At 37.4% G+C, this 22119-nt stretch overlaps 1 protein-coding gene across 3 annotated transcripts in view; it reads left to right on the top strand.

Annotated features, from left to right (window-relative positions):
* LOC110826642 (uncharacterized) overlaps positions 1 to 21848 on the top strand; it is a 48462-nt gene extending 26614 nt beyond the window's left edge. For all 3 annotated transcript variants that reach the window (XM_022057482.2, XM_022057480.2, XM_022057481.2), the window contains 4 exons: positions 16880 to 17076; positions 18838 to 19043; positions 19507 to 19643; positions 19850 to 21848. In XM_022057482.2, coding sequence (XP_021913174.1) covers positions 16911 to 17076; positions 18838 to 19043; positions 19507 to 19643; positions 19850 to 20021 — 681 coding nt within the window. In that variant the 5' untranslated portion in view covers positions 16880 to 16910 and the 3' untranslated portion in view covers positions 20022 to 21848. The remainder of the gene's footprint in view (positions 1 to 16879; positions 17077 to 18837; positions 19044 to 19506; positions 19644 to 19849) is intronic.
* The last annotated feature ends 271 nt before the right edge of the window (positions 21849 to 22119 follow it).

Here is a 22119-nt window from a genome sequence, read left to right as displayed (position 1 = left end):
GTAAATATTATGAATATTCTCTCATTTGCACTTGGTTCTTCGCTTATCTCTACAGAATTATTCAGCCTATCAAAGTCGCGATGATAATAATTTTGCTTCTCACCTCCAAATTGTTTTATTCGAATGTGTTTACATTAATTTTAAAATAATCAGTGATATTTGTTGAAAACATTACAACGATTTTTAACCGTGTTTAATTCAATTCAAATCGTAATTATTAGTCCACTGTATCAAAAGACAGACGGCCATGTATATCTACGTATATTAACGTTTAAAATTTATAAAATCTATCGACTGCAGCACACTTTTAGTAAGACACAGACGGACGAATATATAGAGCTCGATTTGCTTTGTGAATTTGGAATTAAGTCTTTATAAGAAATCAACTCCTCTCACCGCTGGCTTACAGGTTTAGAATAAGAATTGGAGACACACTTATATGTGAAGAGTTAAGGAAATTTCATTAGTTGGCTGTCATATATCTGTTGCTTCACTGTGATTGCATTCTGAAGCAATACGCACCGCGCAACTCAATATCCATTACACAGACTGTACCAACCGTCTTTGAAAGGAACATAATTCATTTTTGCACTACAGACACTTACTACTCCTTAATGCACATAAATCTAGATTACAACAGCAATTCCAATTGAAATCCGTGCTTACTTTTTTGTAACACTTGCCCAATTATGTGAAGCAAGTCTGTCGCTGTATTAAAGTTGTTTTGGCTTTGCTGTTCACGTGTTAATGGTTTGTTTATTTTATTTAATCTTTATTAAGTCAGGCTGCCTGTAGGCAATAACATTATATACCTTTTACTCGAATATTGCACTCGGTGTGCATTTTGTTACAAAAGTTTTCTGTCTCGTCAGCAGTAGTTAACGACAAGTAGGCCACGGAAACGTAAGAAGGCCTCCAGTTTTACTAACTGGCCGGTCGCTCATAACTAGTCACGAAATAAGCTGTCGGACACCGCACTCTCGACTTGGCTACCTTATTCGCTTGCAAATTCGAAGTAGTACTTATAATCTCTCATACGTGAAACTCACTTTTATGTTTCCTTGCTTTGATACGTGTTTGGTGAGAGGCGTAGACTGTATTAAAATTGATGTTTAGAGTGTGGATTGGAGTCATCTGGCTCAGGTTATGAACCAATGACACGTCGATTTGAATGTTATATATAATCAGTCAGTAAATTCGTTGAATGGAGGTTTATCGAATGTTTAAAATGCATCTTCAGGTATTCGTTCATGAAACTTGAAACATGATGATTGTGCTAAATATTTGTAGTTATGCTGATAATTATTATTTATACCTTCACTTGAGAAATGTTATAAAAACATCTACTACTAGATTCCACTACACGGTAACACCTTTCGGAATATGAAATTTTGCAACGTCAGCTTCGAGTTTATTTTCCCCGTATAGATCAATGTATTCTTTACAGTTATTAAAATTAATTTAAATAATTTTGTGAAATAAGACTTAATTTGCTTGAAAACACTTTCCATTTGTGATGACATGTGTTTTCATTAACTGACAAGAATGTATGCAGCACAAATAACGAAAGTGAAAATAGATTCAGAATGTGGAAAAATGTTATTTTTGTAAAGCCTCAGGCAAGTACACAGATGTCGCTTTAGAGCGGGGAAAATATATTTGCTACGAAACTCCTGTTGGCAATGTTAGTTAAAATACGTTTTCTGTGGCGTCTACTTCAAATTTAATGATTTAATCTACTTAATTACCAGTAATTCGTACTAACAGATTCTGATGGAATCTGAGATGATAAATAATATATAAGAATTCAGCCCGTACCGCGAAGAAAACACGCCACTTCACCATTATAAAGATCGTATTATTAATACTGTTTGGGCAAATATTAGCTGTTTAATACGAAACTCATAAGTAGTGATTTTGTAAGGTTTTACGATTTTAAAGACCTTTTGTGCAAACAATGGATAAACCCCCAAAACAAATAAAGTAGTTTTATGAGACAATCGCCAAAGACATTCAGACAGGAAGCGTGTTTACCCGTTATACTGCCGCGGGGTTCAAACATCACTTATATTAACATACAGCATTCTTACTCAGTCACTCCATTGAGAAGAGACATTTTACAGAAGCTGATAGTCGCTCAGCTTGCAAAGAAATCACCCTTTTTTTTACGAAGCCCGAAAGTTTGTAACCATTTTCACAATAGCCCTCTGCTGGACCGTTTAAATCCGTTTCAGACATATTGCGATCCATTTCAGTATAATCCTCCATCTGCTGCTATAAATCCTGTTCTCCGTTGAAGTTCTATGCATTTATCAAATCCTCCATTCTATCTGCTTGTCCTGTCCATCTATTCGTTCTTAATTTGATCACTGTAGAAATATTAGACGAAATTCTAAAAGTCGAAGTACCTTGTTAAGCACGACGTACATATACAGAACAACTTCGAATACGATATTAAAAATACAATAAAATCTGGAAGAAAATATCATTTGAAATCTGATAAACATCTGACTAAAAGTTGCATTTAAGAAATTATATTTAAGTTTATATAATTTTATACACCTGAAGATGGTTCTTTTAGAACTGAAACATGTCGTGTAAAAAAAGTGATGATCTAATGTAAATCGAACATTTCGATAGAGAACATCATTTAATATATTTTAAATATTTAAATGTTAATTATGGTAATATTTTAATATTTAATAGGAATTTTATTGTGATTAGACTGATAAGATTTAAACAAATTGTTAATCAATGTTTTCAGTTTATTGCCACCTGTCTGATGCAAATATTGCCTTCAGCAATTTGTTAACCAACTTTTATTCTCGTACAAACAGTGGGTAACTTTATAGCTCCTTTGATCTTTCGGCATTAAGACAGACGGCGAAAACAAAAGAGTGGATTATGCCAAGCATTCTCCGAAATTAGTAGGCTCTTAAAATTATTTTTGAGCGTAATTTTGTTTTGTTATGTTGCCACGTTTCGAAAGGTATTAACGTATTTTTCTCAGGTTTTGCATGTGCTTACAACTGAACTGTACATTCGATAAGGATGTTTCTTGTTATCTGTCTACGATCAGGTGTTGCAAACATCTAGAAGTTGGATAATCGCTTTGCAGAATACCATCTCTGATATTACGCAACCCTCGGAACTACAACACAATTTGTAATAACAGTCAGCGTATCGAGTTTGATCGAAATAATGTTTGTGATAGAGAAAGTCCTTGCGAAATTCACGATTGGCCGGTCTCGTACTCGCTCAAATGTGCTGGCTTAAGTTTCCTGCCTTATACATGCGTGGAGCATTCCAGACGAGTGGGCGGGGGTATCGATCGTGCATAGTTCGATTAAAATCGATACAAAAATTGTAATCGGAATACTTCATAGGAAAAGATGGGAGGATAATGTTAAAATGAATCAAACAAACGTGTAATGAGAGTGTGGAGTGGATTAAGCTGGCGCTGAATATGGTCCATCGGTAGCGTCTTTTTGAAACGTGGATGAAATTTCGGTTTCTGTAAAAGGCCGGGAATTTTTTTTAACAGTTGAGCAACTATCAGCTTCTAAGCATAAGCTTTTCGATTGAATAAAAATTTTCTTGGATATTATCCATCGTCTAGTAAATATAAAACGTAAAACGACGTTTCGGAGATGGGACTCTATCTCCGGAGATAGGGATTAGCTCTATCTAGTGGGACCTACACGTGTAGGAACCTGAAGACAGAGATAGAGTCCCATCTCCGAAACGTCGTTTTACGTTTTATATTTACTAGACGATGGATAATATCCAAGAAAATTTTTATTCAATTGACTCTTCACCATCGTCAAGAAGTTTTTGATCTGATAAGCTTTTCGCTTCAGAGTTAGATGTGACGCTTTGAAGAATTTGCGCGATTTTGTGTCGGAACTCCTTTAAGCAGAGTTCTTTAGGTTGATAGTCTCTCAGATGGTTAAGAATTTTCCCGCCTTGTGTAGAACACAAAGCTTCAGTTAAGTGTTCGAAAGTCAGAAATTGAACACTAGCTGATGTGTATTCATTCCGTTCGTATGTGATAATGAATCTGTGACGTCATACTTCATTCAGAAACGTATGACACCATAAAATATTACATAATATTTTGTTAACAATGAAAAAAAAATATTGCGTAAATGTAATTTGTTTCCGGTGCCCTTGCAAGTTAAAATAACATTTACAACAATAACAATTTCTTATGAAACTTACGTTTTGTTCCTAACTTCCGGTTTAAAAATATTGATTCAGTAATGCGGAAACAGATGAAGTACGTTGATTAATCAGATTCTCATTCTGTATTTCTTCGTGTTTTAGGAAATGGAGCCTCGAATGTGTGACAAAATCTGTGTAAACATAAATTGAATTTGGTTTTGAAGTGACTTACAATGTAGCGATGGTCCCAAAATATAAATTAAGAACTGTGTGCTATAAAATTCTTATGTCTGTAAACATTTAGGTTAATCTCGGCCACTATATTTGTCATGAAAGAATCCGGAAGTTCAAGAACTCACTCACTTGTAACAGTTACTTGCTATGAACGAACACAAATTCTGCTCTGAAAAACTCTGTTGTTTACAAATAGGAATACATTTTATTGACTAGCTTTTCTCTGGAAAGAACTGTCTGCTCCGTGAAACTGACGTATTTTAATAGGGGAAGGAAATTTTTCTGAAAAAGTTTAGCATAGAACGTGTTCCGACGGTAACAATTTGATATTCGTTCATCTATAATTATTTCGAAGTGAGTATGAAAAATGTATACTGAAAGGCGAATGAATAATTGTTACAATAACCGTTATCATACAATTCAGTCAAAACACGGTCCTTGGAAGATAATTTCCGGAAGATAGGCTATCACTTAAATCATTTTTAATTACGAAATAGGTAATTAATTATTAACTGAAACCTTGATAATCCATTCGCTCCGTTCTTGAAGGAAGTTGTCACACTGATTTTGGAACACAAGTTTTTCCGTGTTAAATTCTGTTAACTGACATTCCCCAGCCAATGTTTAAATCACGGATTTTAATTCTTTTTTTTAACAGATCTCGGATCACATTCACACCACGTTCTATGATATCAGGTAACCATTTTCCATAATGTGGGTTAATACAGTATTATGGAATATCAAATCTAAAACTTCTTTACGATACTGAAGAGTCAATTGAATAAAAATTCCCTTGGATATTATCCATCGTCTAGAAAATATAAAACGTAAAACGACGTTTCGGAGATGGGACTCTATATCCGTCTTCAGGTTCCTACACAGTTGGGCCCACTAGAGAGAGCTAATCCCTATCTCCGGAGATAGAGTCCCATCTCCGAAACGTCGTTTTACGTTTTATATTTTACTAGACGATGGATAATATCCAAGGAAATTTTTATTCAAATGATTATTATGGAAATTTGACGTGGGCCTCACAGAACACAATGGCGAGCCACGGGTTGCAAACTAAAGATGTAAGTCTTCGTGTCTGTTCGTCACCGCGGAGTAAGGCCGGTGACGAAGAAACGAGCATTTAGAATCAGGAGGGAAAGTACTCGATTTCCCTAGTTGGGCCAGGTTCTTCGCATAAGAAATGATGTGTTGACTACGAGATCGTCAGATGTTTCAGAACTCGCCCTAATTCTCTAATAAGAAAAGTCTGAGTTCTTTGTTTTTCTTTCGACGGGTAGGCAGGATTTAATGTACCGCCTGGGGCCATTGGCTTCAGCATGAAACGTAAAATACGAAGGGCAATGAACATTCAAAGTCACGTCCAGGTGACAGCTACTGATATTGGAATGTCCCGCCTGTTTCTTCGCGAGATGCAAGCCGCATCACTTACCAAGACACGTGTAACCTTGCATTTGGAGAAGGGGGGGGGGGAGTTTCTGTACACAGATCAGTGGTCGAGATAAGGGCTTCTGCCCAGCGAATTCGAGGTCAGTGTTTTAAATACAAGGTTGAAAAGACAGGAGTACACTAAATTTCGTATTATATTTACACCTAGGTATTCTGAACACTAATACTTCTATTTGCATGGTATTACATAAAGTGTGTGTGTATGTAAGTGAATTAATAATGTAAAGGTCTCAGTAATTCCTATAACAATTGAAATTACTGCATGCAGATTATTGTGAAAGCAGAATCCAGTTATTGTCCCATTGTCGTCTCCTACAATGCAATGCAGTTCGTGAATTATCGTTCTGGGATTCTGAGCGTCTCGTCACACGATCGAATCCCGCACGGGTAAAGTTTCTACCGTTGTTTGCAATTGTAAATATGCTACAAAACGATTACTGCAATTAGATATTGTTATTATATGTTTGGAAGAACTTACTATTTATTCATAAAATAGTGTAGTTGCGTCATATTGTGATTTATTAAATTAAAATTAAATTATTTGGTTATTCCGTCAAATCACAATGTATTTAAAATAAGATAATTAAAATAATTAAAATATCATTCTGTGTTCCATATCGAATAATCGATTTACAATTGGAACAGTAATAAACCTTGATCGGATACGGTAATACTTCTGGATCACCTCCAGACACAACTGTGTTGTCTACTATTTCATCTCTGACCGATGTAAACATCAAAAGCATCACTTCAAACAATAAAGTTGATCCATTATATGAAAATATCTGGACACGACCTCCAAAAAACTACACTACGAAAAATTGTAAAAAATTGTAATTGAGTTTTAAATTTAATATAATTTTACACCTGATGATGGTTTAATAAAAACCGAAACATGTTGTAACTGTTCCAATTGTAAATCGATTATTCGATATGGAACACAGAATGATATTTTAATTATCTTATTTTAAATACATTGTGATTTGACGGAATAACCAAATAATTTAATTTTAATTTACTATTTATTCTTTTAGAGTTCCTCAAAGTATCATACCGTCGAAATTCGTAATATATTTTGTTCTTTTTTGCGCGCAAACATTTGCATGCTTCGTACCAACGATTTATTAATTGTAGCGGTCAAACTTACAAAACAAATGAATTTCAGGGCTGCCATGTTGTTTTGCATCTGCAAAAAAAAAAATTACCTCGCTAAAGTTGCATGTTTTTTTTCCAGTGTCGCCGTCATTTTACAACATCCAGAGTCCGTCATGTTGGTATTAACGTTTTATAGGTAATTAAAAATTAGAAGGTTGGTTGACCTCAGTACCATGGTTCCACATACTTTTTTGGCAGTTCTCAGATTGACGAGCGAACTTTATAGGACCATTTTAGTTGTGATGCGCATATTTCAAAATTACTAGTGACTTATTTAATGTTTTTAGCAACAATGCAAGATTATTCTGGAAACGGAACTAAATTCCTTTGATAAACAAAACCGGCCTTCGGACAACAAATCAAAAAGTTGTCAAAACTGCTGTCATGGCCCCCTCTGTGTGTTTTAACACTGCTCGTTATTGTGAGTTGTCACTTTGGTCTTGTCGGCTGATGCAAGATATGACCACACCCAAACAGCGACCCCAATTCGTCGTTCCCCAGGTGTTCGCACATTTAGAGGAAATCTGATGACTTAATTGGGTATTCTTGGCGTGTTGGCGGTACTGGACACGTTCCACGTCTCTTTGTAAGTGGCTTATGTCGCTGATTGCAATTATAAAATGAATTTAATTGAAAATAACTTGACAATTTTATAATTCATACAAACATTCCTTAAGCTCCAAAAAAAAAGGCAAACGGAAAACATTTATCTTCAAGTTCCCGGCCAGGATTATGTCCTTGCTTCTCAAGCGGGCTAGGTTTGGGTGGAAGGTATTATAATATTAAAATTGATCATGGTTGTAAACATATAGATTTTAAGAAAGGCAGGTAACTTCTTGACCATCTAAGACAGTGGTATTCAACATTTTTTGTTCGCGTACCCCCAGATATAATTTCTCTTCAACTTTGTACCCCCCAAAGTTGTTGGTGTATAATTCAAGTTATACATAGTATATAATCTACATATAAAATAAATTAAATAAATTACATTACTGATTATTCAGTGTTTATCATAAAATAATATATATATATTTTTTTTTAAATTTCACGTACCCCCTAAGATATAATTTCTCTTCAACTTTGTACCCCCAAAGTTGTTGGTGTATAATTCAAGTTATACATAGTATATAATCTACATCTAAAATAAATTAAATAAATTACATTCAAAATAATGTATTAAATCTGGCCCTGATTATTCAGTGCTTATCATAATTTTTTTTAAATTTCACGTACCCCCTAAGATGTCTTTGCGTATCCCCGGGGGTACGCGTACCCCAGGTTGATTACCACTGATCTAAGAGACTTCAGCTTCACAATGATTCCATACTTCATGGAGTTACTACACATTAAAAATATTTGTGTAAGTAGAGACTGATTTTAGGTGATATTTTTTCTTTCAAATCGTGGAAGAGGACAACTCCCCCCCCCCCCCCCCCCCCATCTCGTATTAATTCATGTTTCTGCTTTCGTGCACAATCAGTCGGAGTTCCCGAAGTAATGACTTAATATTTTCTACCTGGCAGAATGAAAATTAATTCCTTTTATAAAATTTGTAGCAGGTTTGAGATTTGGTTATGTACAGGGGCGACCAACTAACTGTCTCCTGTGAACCGACACGGAGAGCGAATAGTTTTGACGGGAAACGTGCGTTACAAAGATAAATTATTTTGTACAAGGGAACGAAAGATTCCTAGAAATAACGCCCACTCTTACAAGTCACGGGGATCGATCAGAGACCCCCCCCCGGAATGCTTAAGTTCGGTGAACTGATTCCATTGTATTTGTTTCTGGGGGAAACATTTCAGATATTAACTTCATGAAGAAAAGTTCTTTTTTTATATAGAGAAAATCTGATAGTTGCTGTTCATGTTATTTTTATTACACAGCGTTTTTTGAGCACTCTGCCGAAAGAGTTAGTTGATCTTCAGGTGAAGTCCAGTCGCCCCACGACGAAAAGTTCGCCTCACGGTTGCGCTGTCTAGAAAACTCACTGTATTGTTTTATAAGTGGCTAGTTTTTTTTTTTTTTTGGGGGGGGGGGGGGGTTTCGTTATCCGAGCGACTGTTGGGTTGACAGATATGAGGTCCTCACGGCGACGAGGATGATGTGACATTTTTCTGGGTTATGACGTCATGTAGGCTCACAGTTAACAACCCTGGAATCGTATGATTCTCAGAACAAATAGCTACAGTTTCCTCAAAAATCGTCAACCAGTTGATTTAGTAATGTGCTTTCTCTGATGTAAGAACTGAATGTAACAAAAATTAAGAAAGTTTTTGATTGGTTAGTGATCAGCAAGGTTTTCAGTTCGATTCTCAGCTGGACACACTCTTTTCATGGTTTAACTCATGTTGTCAGGGATAGGACGAGTACCACAGAGAGAGAGAGAGAGCTGAAGTTGCCCACCAAAAGCTGTGCAGAGTACAGTCAACCTCATGTTGGTCTCGGAGCAAAGTCGTGACATGAGATTGGAAGCGAGCGATAAAAGAGAATAATGACTTCGAAGCGACGTTACGCGTTGCGGTACAACATCACTGAGTTCCTGCAGCCAATCACGGGACGCAATTAAGGCACACCTTTCAGGATACGATGCCTTATATATGAGTGTTGCGTAGGTAACTGCGTGCGAAACGAACGCAGAACGCGGAGTCGATGGATGTCGACGTCGTCTTGCGCAGATTAGTTCACATTAAGTTTTGTACAGGGACTGTACACTGAAATTTATCTGTCGAATTTAATTTTGATCCGTATCGATCCAAAAGAACCTCAACTCCACTTAACATTGAAATTTCGTAAGGTATCTTAAAAAATGTTAATCGTAAAAAAATTTGATGAATTTTATTTGTGGTTTATTTAATTTATTAGGTAAATTTTTCGTTAAGGATGAGGGCAGAATCGAAAGATTTAAAGGCACACAGTCACAAATATTATCCCACCCACCGACCCTCCTGCGATTTCGGAATGGCGGATTTTCATGAACAAATCAAATTTTGCCAAAGACTCACCAAAACGGCTACGGAAACCTATGAAATGCTATAGCAAGTATTTGGGAAGTCCGCAATGGGTTGTGCACAAACTTTTGTGTGGCATTCACGTTTTAAAAATGGCCGAACCTCTGTCGATGATGACGAGCGTTCTGGACGACCATCTTCGAGCACAACGCCCGAAAATGTTACGAAGATTCGGCAGGCCATTCACGAAGATCGACGTCGTACCATCAACGACTTGTGCGACATTGTTGGGATAGGCTATGGGACCTGTCAGCTGATTCTAAAGGAAGAACTCCACATGCGACGCATCGCAGCCAAGTTTGTGCCAAGGCTCCTGTCTGAGGACCAGAAGCAGAATCGACTTCTCGTTTGTCAGGAGCTCAAAGATCTTGCAAGAACCGACCCCAACTTCCTTTCAAAGCTCCGTGTGACTTCTTCCTCTTCCCAAAGATGAAAATTCAGCTAAAGGGAAGGAGATTTGAGACGATAGAAGAGATTCAGGCAGAATCGCAGATGGTGCTTGACAGGCTGACAAAGAAAGATTTCCAGGGATGCTTCCAGGCTTGGCAGCGGCGCTGGGATCGTTGTGTTCACTCCCAGGGGAACTACTTCGAGAGTGATGGATGAATTTAATACCTGAGATAAGTGTACGGGTTTTTATAGACGCAGTCTATAAACTTTCCGATCGCACCTCGTATAAATCTCAAATTTATTATCTCAAGTAAGACCTGTATATTGAAATATGTGGAATATGTTTTATGGTAATTAAATTATTAAGCTGACTGACCTTTCACGCCTTCTGACACAGTACTTTCTTTTATATTCTGATGCAATAATCGATATTTCTCGTCATTGCGAGCAACATTACGGCTTACTAATTGTGTCAGTATGGCAACCGTTGTCGCCGGTTCGACCCCCGTAATGTACCTTTCCAAGTAACTGTAACATGCCTTAACCTTATATGATATATTTTTTTTTTTTTGTAAAAGTTGAAATTTGTAACCAGTAATAGGAAACTTTGTATGCAGAGTGTCCCACACGTTCTTGGCCGTAGGCGAACTCTTATTTGGCAAAGGTTTTGCAGTCTCGAGTGTTGGAATTCATTTACCGTCACGGCGCTACATTTATTAGTAAAAAAAGCTACTAACCCGACGCCATCACAAGGCTCTGAATCAAGCAGGACCTCATACGACGCAATGCTGCTAACCGACGCCGAGCGTAGCGACGCTTACGATCAGTACGCCGACATAACATTCCGAATGAATCGAAGAGGAGCCTCGGGACTCACTGCAACACGGCGTTGTGAAATGGACGCTAAGCGTCGAGACGCCTATAGTCCCGACGCTGAGCGTCGAGACGCCTATAGTCCCGACGCTGAGCGTCGAGACGCCTATAGTCCCGACGCTAACACAAGAACAAGCGGAGGAGGAAAGGGACGCCACACTTCGCGACACTGGCAAATCGACGCGGATAAAAGTTTCGGAATGTAGAAAATACTCGTCTAATGAATCAGCCATCGTCACAAACCTCTAGAAAGTTATTCAGTGTTTTTCTTTTCAGTCACCTGGTTATCGTCTGAGAATGTTGAAGTAGCAATCTGAGCTTATAACAAGCTAATAACGATTTCTGGTCACGTCAGAGAAGTTGGGTCTAATTGATAATTGCACACAATTAAATAAACTTGCCATTAAACACTGAAAATAAGCTTCGAAGTGACACACATTTAAGACTATGAATGTAATTCTTCACAAAAGAATGTGTGCGTTTACTGTTATTAATTAATTTAGTGTTTGGAAGGTGGTGGCTGCCTTCTGGGATGTTACATTGCGTACTCTGATAGATATTGACTAACGTCTCAGAGACTATCGCCCTGATGATGGAGTCAGTATTTACTTCTGAAACGTCCTTCGATATCTACTAGACTTCTCTTCCCAGAAGACACCTACCTTCATTCTCGTCTCCGCGAGAAACTGAAAATCTCACCCATTTACCCCGTTTTTTTGTGATCCAAATCACATTTCAGAAATTCTGCATTAACTTATAGTTTCTCTGAGCTGTGCGCCTGCGTGTTTTAATGTCTTTCCTATTTGCTTCTATTGTGTCTGATGTACACAATATTACAATGAAACCCATTTGGAAAGTAGGTTAATTCATATCCCGATGCGAGCTCTACAGACGTGTGTCTATTATATATTGACAAAATATTGCCATAATTCAATATTGAATTAACTCTTTCAGCTCCTAATTATTTCTGCACTAAATAATGTCTTCTTGTTCTCCAGTGTGGCATCCGTGATGTTAATTAATGAACCAAATTAACTAGTGAAAGTGGTCTAAAACGTTTCGTGTCAAGTGCAGATACACACCGCTTGATGTCGCCACTGCAGATGAGCGTCTTGCCAATTGTATCGGCGAACAATGCTCTTTGGGTGGTTATGTGATACATTGCCCTTTCTAAGAGGCCGACAATTGAATCGTGGGCCGATGTTCTATAAAATTGTAGCCTTGTTGTGCGGGAAGGTGTTAATGACAGATTCAGAGCACGAGAAACAAGATTAGAATTCCGGTCTGTACGCACGATTGAGGTGAGTTGCCTATCCCAAGTAATTAATTGCATTATTACTTGTCTGCTGTGAAGTATCACGACCGTGGAGGTCGGTTGGTCTCGTGATGATACAAGAAAATCGAAAAGGAACCAGATTAAGTAGAAAAGGTTATTTTTTTTAAAAGTAACTGAATCCGTTTCACAGTTTTGAGGAAATAAAAATATTCTGTGGAATGTAGGTGGTGAAAAATAGTTTGTGAATGTAATAAAAAAAAGTACAGATTTGTTTCGGACCTAAACCAATCTTTTAAGTAATTTATAATGTATTTCGTTCAAAAAGTAAGTGTATGAATTGTAGTTTAATTTGAACACTGAGTCATAGTTAGATAAAAATTATCTTGCAGATGTTTCGCTGACTTTGATTTTAAATATAATTCAAGCCGCAAACGTTGGGACGAACTAAACAATTCACAGACTTTTTTTTTTTTTTGAGAATTCCGTCTCTTCATTTCGAAATGTCGCGGAGTTGGTTCTTTCAAAACAGAGCGACCAAAAATTTATTACGCGTTAAAAATCACAAAATTTGCCTGCTCATCGAAAAAGAATGTGTAGTTTCATTCAAAAATTGTCCCGATTATTTTTTTTTAAAAAATTATTTCCAGCAATGGCATTTTTCTAGACGTTAATTTCCTCGCTGGAGTCACTACGATTATTTCATACCCGAATGTGGCCTCGCAGTTGCTGCTTCATTTTTTTTTTCTGGAATGCGACTAGGGAATTTTCTTTTTCGAACCGTTAGTCTAGCGTGGCCATCGACAGAACATAACTAAAGTATCTTTTAAAGCGTTAGAAAACTACAGCTTTCATCTGCCGCCTGCCGCAATTAATACTTTATAACTGTACAAATATTTATAATGTAATCTCTGCGTCGCTGCAGACACACTCTGTCGGTGCCCGTAGTAACTGAATTAGACGTCTTCAAAAACTACGTTGCAGACATTTTAAATGGACTGGCTGATTCAGTAAGACTTACGAACACACTGAAGTAATGAATATTTTCTTTTCGTACAATAGGCAGATAACAATTATTCCTTGTAGTTAATCACAAATTAATTTTTATTTTATTTCTGTGTTCTCGGTCAGTAGCCTTACTCTTGAGCCAACGCCATGATAATAATAATAATAATAATAATAATAATAATAATAATAATAATAAAATAAAGATGCATACTGACTTGGATTAAGGCTGTACCTGACTTTAGGCTACACAATAATAAAGTATTTATAATGCTATATATTTGTTTATAGTAAAATGTGTTATAAAAAATACATGTTTCGACTTTCATGAAGTTATCTTCACAGAGCGAAAGGCCACAAAATGAATCAGAGTTTTATGCCTAGACTCAACCCCATAGATCCCTCAAAAAACAGAGAATTTCTTTAAAATTTGTACACGTGTTCAGTAACACTGAAATTTGAATTGAAAGCATCGGAACAAAGTACTGTTGAAGTTCTGGAATAAAATTAATAATAAAAGGTTTGATCTCCTGTACGCGGTGTATTTGTTGCTATGATTGCGGTTAATAAATTAAAAATCTGAAGATTTTCACTGGATCAGTGACCTTTGCTTTGGATGCTGTGGGCAGCTAAGAAGGCGGTGAAAACTGGGTCATAAGCACTGGAGCGATTTCTGATCTCGTTTCTGTCTTGACTTCCCGATGCAATGACAAGCGGAGTTTAATTGGTTCTGCGGTTTTTATCGCTCTCATATCCCCCACGACCAACCACCACCAATAAATCAAAAGATAACTTACTTTACTTAATTCGTTCATCATAGATAATGAAAACGATGATATGGACATTGCTGGTCTGATACGTACAAAAGCAAATTTTTAACTATCTATGTGTTTTTTTACCAACACATTCAAGTACCAGGGAAATATTTTGTAATTCTGTCTATGATAAATTTTTTGTCATTTTTAATTTCTAAGCTTATCGAGAGTTTCCCAAACTTATTTTTCTCTTCGGTTGGTATTTTAAAATATATTTGTGATGTCAGAGGTCGTCCTGTCGGCGTTTTCCTCCGTGCTTCCGCCCTAGCATTAACGATGCACTCACCTTCAACCAAGAAATTTATTGAAATTCTAATTTCTCTCAAGGAATGCGAAACATTTACACTCATTGCAGAATTTTAGTGGTGAAATATGGAGGTGAATTTGCTTAAGAGACCTAGAGAAAGGGAGACAGAAGACTTTATTTTGCGTTCTTCGTAGTGTTAGCCGGGCTAACACGGTTAACACAAATGCTCCGATCCTGATGATGGTGTCCCTGCTCTAGTGGAATAATTTTCATACAGAATTTCGTGAAAATCACTTGTAACTCTAAATTTATTAGTGGAAAAAGTGAGTGAAGTAGAACCATTAATCTGTATTCCAAAACTTGGATTCATAGACAAAAGACTATCAGGGTTAGTGCGGTATGTACAACTACAGAATACAATTTAAATATGTGTAAACGCGCACACTAAACTGTCGTATATATTTTCCGCATTTTTTAAGTCTCACATTTATACTTTAAAAAATTCTAACTTGCCAAAATGGGGCCACATCATTGGCTAAGAACTGTGCTCCTGAGGACGGACTCGGAGCTCAGATGTCCGAAGATGGGCGAAGTCTGTGCAAAACAGGATTTGATTATAGCTGACGACAGGGCGATCATCGGCGCAGAATTTTTTGGAAAAAATAATATTTAGGCGTTTCCGGACGCGGAAATGAATGAGTTTAAAAAAAAATTTACTGTTAGTCGAAGACACGTAATGAAATCGGTTCAGGGTAGAACTTGTCACCCGCTGAGCTACCACACTATTGTGAATTCCGGGTCGGAACTTGACACCAAGGTAACGGAGCGAACCACGAGAGGAGAGGAGGGGTCTCTCTCTCTGTATCCAGTCTTGTGGGTGGCAAAGGAATTGGTGCATGAAATTCCCCTTTTTATTTGCAGATATTTTTCTTTGTCAAAAAACTTCAATCCATGGCTCTACAAACGATGTAGTCTGCTGTCTATTTTCAAAATATTTCATCTCTATATTAAATAAGGATTTTTACGTTATTGCTATTATTGAATCATACACGAAATAGCTATTTACGATATCTACAAATGATGGAGAATGAATGTTCAGATTTTACGACCCTCAAAACAGAGATTTTTAGATCAGGTACTATGAAACTATGTATAATTATTATTTCACTTCATTTATACGGCTGTATCTGTCACCACGTACGAATAACATAAACTGAGGTTGTTTTAGAAAACTGTGGACGATATTTGGACTCTCAGAAGAAATACCAATCAGCTGACTCTTACGAATGTCTCAATAAACTTACGCTTTTCATAAGGGCAGGCAACTGTTGGCTTCTGGAAAAGCTGATATGCAATCTAATTCACAGCATCGTGAGGTTTAAGTGCAGTCACGGCTATATTAATTACAATAACAAACTTTTATGACATATCCGTCGTCTTAATTTAAATTAAAACCGACGTTTCGGAGACTGGAATCTGTCTCCGTCCTCAGGTGAATCCCATTCTGTTGGGCTCAGTCGATACAACTTGTCCCTAATTGCGTTCTTTTCAATTAAGACCACAAATATACTTTATTCGAAACTAAAGTCGGTGCAGTAGATTCAGATCACATCCTGTTCGACTCTTACGCCCAGTCAAGGCCCCGTAGACCTTGTGATATGTATATAATTCCAGCCTTGAAATGTGTCTTGATTCCCTCGCCATACGTGGACCTACGTGTATTCTAACGCTACATCACCGAGCCCGTGTCTTATAATGCGTGGCTTCGCCCCTCGTAGCTTTCTCGTCGCAAAAGTCTTCTTAGTTTAGGAAAAATATCGTTGGAGACGTAAGTTGGACGAGACTCGTTCGTGGAACGGACGAGCTCGGAGTCAATATAAACAGTTCCATTGAAAAACGTTGAATAATATTTTCTGAAAAATCGGCAAGGGCTCGTGTCGTTATCTTCACGTTCTTATATAAATAGACCTTAATTGTTCTGTTCTTCGCCTCGTCCAGACCGGTTTTGTGGTCCACCCAGCCTCTTATCCAGAGATTTTCTTCGAATATTTTCCTGGGGTAAAGTGACAGGAGCGTGAAGCTAACTACTTTTGTTATATATAATTTTGTAGTTTAAGAATGAGTGGATCTACAACTCCACTCCCTCGAACTTCTTCTTGGTTGTTTCAATTTACTGACTTGAAGAAGTAAATTCAAGTTCCGGAAGACTTAAGCTTTCTCGTCGTCTAAGTGAACTTTTGTTCTGTCGTTCCAGGAGACACGAAAAATAAGGTCCTTCAAGCAACATGAAATCCGTGGATCGTATGTCAGGCTCCGAGGGTTCTGGAACTCCGGACCCGGATCGAAATGCCGCCTTCTGGCCCGAGGACGATGAAGAACTCGAAGTGGACTACATGCATCTGGGTTCCGAGGATTCTGGAGGAAAAAGAGGGAACGACAAAGCTCGACAAGGTCTCTTTGCACCCCTCTGTGTTTAATTGGCACTTTGAAGCCCCTAACGTAGACAATCAATTCTCCCTTCTCTTGGTCGACGTACCGAAGGGTAGTGCTTAAAGAATATCTCGGGCACTGACGTCGATGGTTCGAAACCCGTCAAAGACATGGATGTATGTAACTTTTTCTATGTTGTCCCGTGTAAATAAAGGGCTCTAATATTATTTCCAATTGATATGGGACTCTGGTTATGTTGGCATCTTATGCACTCTTACGTATGCGTCAGAATTAGCCTGTGTGCATACAGATCACGCGATGAATCAGTAAAAGAACTTTTTTTTTCTAATCAGACGTCCCAAAATATGGAAAAAAAGATGACGCTTTCAGATGCTGTGTCTTGTCGATGAAATGTGCCCGTGATGTGGAGGTAGCTAGCAGACTCGGGGAGTGGTGACGTCAGGAAGGGGTCTATATCAGTGGTATTCAACCTTTTTTGTCCGCGTACCCCCAGGTATAATTTCTCTTCAAGTTTGTACCCCCCAAAGTTGTTGGTGTATAATTCAAGTTATACATAGTATATAATCTACATCTAAAATAAATTAAATAAATTACATTACTGATTATTCAGTGTTTATCGTAAAATAATATATTTTTTTTAAAATTTTACGTCCCCCCTAAGATGTCTTCGCGTACCCCCAGATATAATTTCTCTTCAACTTTGTACCCCCAAAGTTGTTGGTGTATAATTCAAGTTATACGTAGTATATAATCTACATCTAAAATAAATTAAATAAATTAAATTACTGATTATTCAGTGTTTATCGTAAAATAATATATTTTTTTTAAAATTTCACGTACGCCCTAACATGCCTTCGCGTACCCCAGGTTGAATACCACTGGTCTAGAGAGAGAAAGCTTTTCGCTGGGACCGACAGTCTCATAAGAGAAAGGTGTCATTACAGCGGCAAAGAAAATAACATTTAGCCAGTCGGGTAAATAAACGTTCAGAATGTTTACGTGTTCGAAAAGACAGCCATCTTCATTTATATACGTCCATTTAGAAGAAGTATTTTATCACTTTCATATTTCGCTATGACCCATGTTAATATTTGTAAAAGAAAAAAATGCTGTGATAATTTTGCGAAAATACGTTTCAGAAGTGACTTTTAAAATTACTCGGAAATTTTCAGTTTTAACGTTTGTTTCGTCGGTAATGGAAGTCCTTACACTTGCATTTGACGATATTAAATGTCTCTCGGCCACTGCTCACACCACCGACGCCCGAATTATGATATCCTATTTCGTGACGTATATGTACACATTATTTTCATTATGATTGCATTAATATTACAAAACTTATAGCGATTATTTAATGCGTACTTACTTCCCACCCACCCTGTAGTTACCGGTGGATAGAAGTAGTTTAAGTCTGCTGAATATATTCAGCTTTGGTAATATTAAAAGTGGGAAATATTACTTTTGAGGAATTATATCTCGTTTCTATACATGGAAGGGGATATTGAACAATGAAATTATCAGCTTTCAGTATAGTAATTTGTTATTGTCTACAGGTTAGGGGTGAAATTAGGATGGGGGGAGACAAAGAATATTTACCGATTTTTGATGTGGAAAACATTTAAAAACTGTGACGTAGAAACCCGCGGAGATGTATTTTAATGAAACAATGGAAGTCTGTGGTTGCTTTTGGCATTAGCGATGTTTGAATCCTGTGTGGATTTCACTTTTGTGGCAATGAGGTCTGTGGATTTGGTGTTATAGACTGTTCGGACAGCTCTGGGAGTGAAGGTCCATCGCCATCTCGTAAACAAACTCGGCCGAAACGTAAAGGTGGCGGTGGAAATGGGAATGTTGGCAGCGGCAGGAGACGGAAGTCTGGAATCTCTGCGCGGGAAAGGAATCTACGGCGATTGGAAAGCAACGAGCGAGAGAGAATGAGGATGCATTCCTTGAACGACGCTTTTGAGGTACGTGCGCAGTAGAGTGTTGAAAAATGAAGTCTTCCTTTCGTGATTCTGTAGTGGTTCATACAATGGAACACAGGTGGAGTTGGCGTTCGGCCTTATATTCCTCGTCTGTTTGTGGAGATGCAATTAGAAGATATAGAAGGCGGTGTTCCTTGATATTACAAGTTAGGGTGTTAGCAAAACCATGTCTGCTAACATGTGTACAGGATTATTGTCGTGAGCTGTGTCACATCTTGATATTTTAATTGTATTCCATGTTGAATTTTCAAATCGAGTGTCGTGTCTAGTTTTATTCACTTCAAGCAGAGGAAAAGTGTTTAATACACACAGTTCAAGTATAGGAGCTTTGCCCCTTGTGTCAGCAAAGAGAAGCTTAAGTACAGACAGTTTCATTAAATATACCGCAAATAATTTACCACGAATATAACTTTTTCGTTGAATATACTTATGTTTTTTTTTCTAGCAACTTCGAGAAGTCATACCACATGTGAAGATGGAACGAAAACTATCCAAAATAGAAACCTTGACACTGGCAAAAAATTATATAATGGCGCTCACTAACGTAATATGTGAGATGAGAGGCGAGGAGAAGCCGTATACGTGAGTTAACTCTTACAGTCAGGATTTAGAGTAAAGTTTCTTAGATTTTTTTCGTTTAGTGATACACGAAAATATAGTTCGTGTTATTGTGTGAATGCATGTATAAAATATCGCATTATTTTTCATAGTTTGAATGAAAATGTTTATAACTAGAGCTTTTGATATGTAAAGTGTTGACTGGGATTTCTGTCCGCCATTTTGTCCAGGTTCCTTGATGTAGACTGCGGTTCTAATTCGAGCACAAATGATAATAATAGTAGTGGTGAACAAGGTCCTGAAGAAGACGTGGTGGAACCGAATAACAATTCTGTGTTCCAAGAAAACTTAGAACATAGAACACTGACAGGGACGCCGAGCGTCCCGATAGAGGACATGTGACGTCTGCCGCGCCTTGGAAAGTTTTCGAGTTTCTATCATCTGTTGAACGTCTCAGGGATTCTTTCTACACTGAATGTGGGAATCCGGACCGGGTGAAATCGTAAGTGCGAAGTTACCAATTTGCTGCTAAAGCTTGCCAAAATAGAAAAAAAAAATACGTACAGTCTTATTCAAGATTGTTACCTTCTTCTCCTCGCAATATCTTTCCTGCCGTAGATTAGAATACGTGAGAAAGAAGAAGAAGAAGACACAGCTTGACGAAGAAAGTGAAGGTCAGGGACAAGGAATATGAAATGCGTTGCGCTTGGTATAAATGATGTGATGTTCATTTTAAGTAATTTTATTTCCAGATGTCCAGAATTGAAGTTCATAATCGCAAGTTCTCGTCCCTTCATTTTATGAATTATAAGAATGAGTTTAATATTGTTTTATGTCGCTTTATGCCATGAAATCATCTTCACTTTGTGCACTGTACATACACGTCAGATGTGCGTATCGTCAGCGTCGCTTTTAACTTGCGTAACTCAGGAAACTCTTTTAATCGTGTTCAGCGTTGAACGCCGAATATCGACAACGTGGCAAGGGACGTAGTTGAGTGGATTTGATTTTCAGTCAGGGTGTCGAAGTTTTTCTTTCTTTTACTTGTACAAATTTTGGAGCATAATTCTGGCACCTTTAGCAGAATAAGACCATCGACCTTTTTTAACAGCCGGAGAATTTTTAGGTGGGGATTCCCCACCTATTCACTTGCGAGCACAAAAACACGCACAGGTCTTCATATAAAGTGTATAATATTGCTGTCGGATCTTATTCAAAACTGGAACATGTCGACAAATTGTAGTGGAACTCCAAAATGTAAAATGTAACGATAATCTGTCCTGTGGTTATCAATTTCTTGCGTACAGTCTGATGGATTGATTTTAATATGCTGTCTGCAGGGACGTGAACTACCCTCGAAAGTTCGTCGCCAGCTCCTGTCATATTCTTTATAATTCATCACTCATCACGCATCATGAATTGGGTGAATTGACGCTGATAGTAATATATTGCGTTAAAAAGCACGTGTCATGTCATATTTCAGTGTACAGTGTATAAAGTGTTGTTGGTTTTGTTATTAAGTGTACCGTAACTAACTGCCTGACAAGTTGACAGGTAATGGTTAGCTGCGCAACGCGCTGGATGTCACATGATGAGAGCTAGACCAATCAGCATCAGTCAAGCTTTGCTATCGCTGCTCTGCGCTTCCTTTCACAAGCGCACTTAGTTGCTAAGTCATATCGTTAAGACACGTGGTGTAGGACTTAAGAACAGCGAAATATGTTAGCAGGGGGAATCTAACTGAAATAAGTAAATGATAATTAATAATGTGATAAGAGTGATAAACATATCTCCTGGTAATTAATAAAACAATCAGTTGCTTGATGTGCTTAGCGTTACAAGACATGACAAATTTAAATGGAGGCAGCTTATAAAAGTTAAGTCTTATAGATCTGTCTGTCTGTGAAGGATTTTCAATGATGAACAATTCTGGTTAATTTATGTTTTTCTTAACCTTCACAGAAAATTACGTTTTGCACATTTTTGTCAGGCTAATTCAACATTCTGTTTTGATCGTTGACAAATGTAAGGACCTGGTGGTCTGAAATAATGTAAGGTCATTAAAGGTGTCATGAAATGGCTGAAAGAAACTTTCTCAATTTGATTCTCTGACCTCAGGATCCAAGATTACCAGAATTAATATCATTAGTACATTTCATATCATATTTATATGATAGATTGTTTTAGTAAAAAGCTGATGTTATAAATGCAAAATATTTTACTACTAAACCGTGGCATTACAGCTCTTTTTTAGGGCCTTGACCTCCTTAAATGTTGTATTCATCTACAAACAAATTAACCAAAATAGAGATAATGGCTTTATGGCACATGGTGGAAACAGAAACCAAATATTATTAATTTAGTGATACATTTTTACAAGTTCTCTAAGAGATATAATTTTTGGTGTCTATAGAATTCGATGTGTCGTTGCATTTTGTCAGGGACACAGGTAATAAGAAAATTTGCAATAAAAATTGTGGAAATGCTCACAAGGATCAAA

Source organism: Zootermopsis nevadensis, unplaced genomic scaffold, assembly GCF_977971745.1.
Source record: "Zootermopsis nevadensis isolate Lab colony 2312 unplaced genomic scaffold, Znev_1.0 Znev_ptg000028l, whole genome shotgun sequence".
In the NCBI taxonomy this organism is placed as follows: Eukaryota; Metazoa; Arthropoda; class Insecta; order Blattodea; family Termopsidae; genus Zootermopsis; species Zootermopsis nevadensis.
This window is presented reverse-complemented; position numbering and strand designations above follow the sequence as displayed.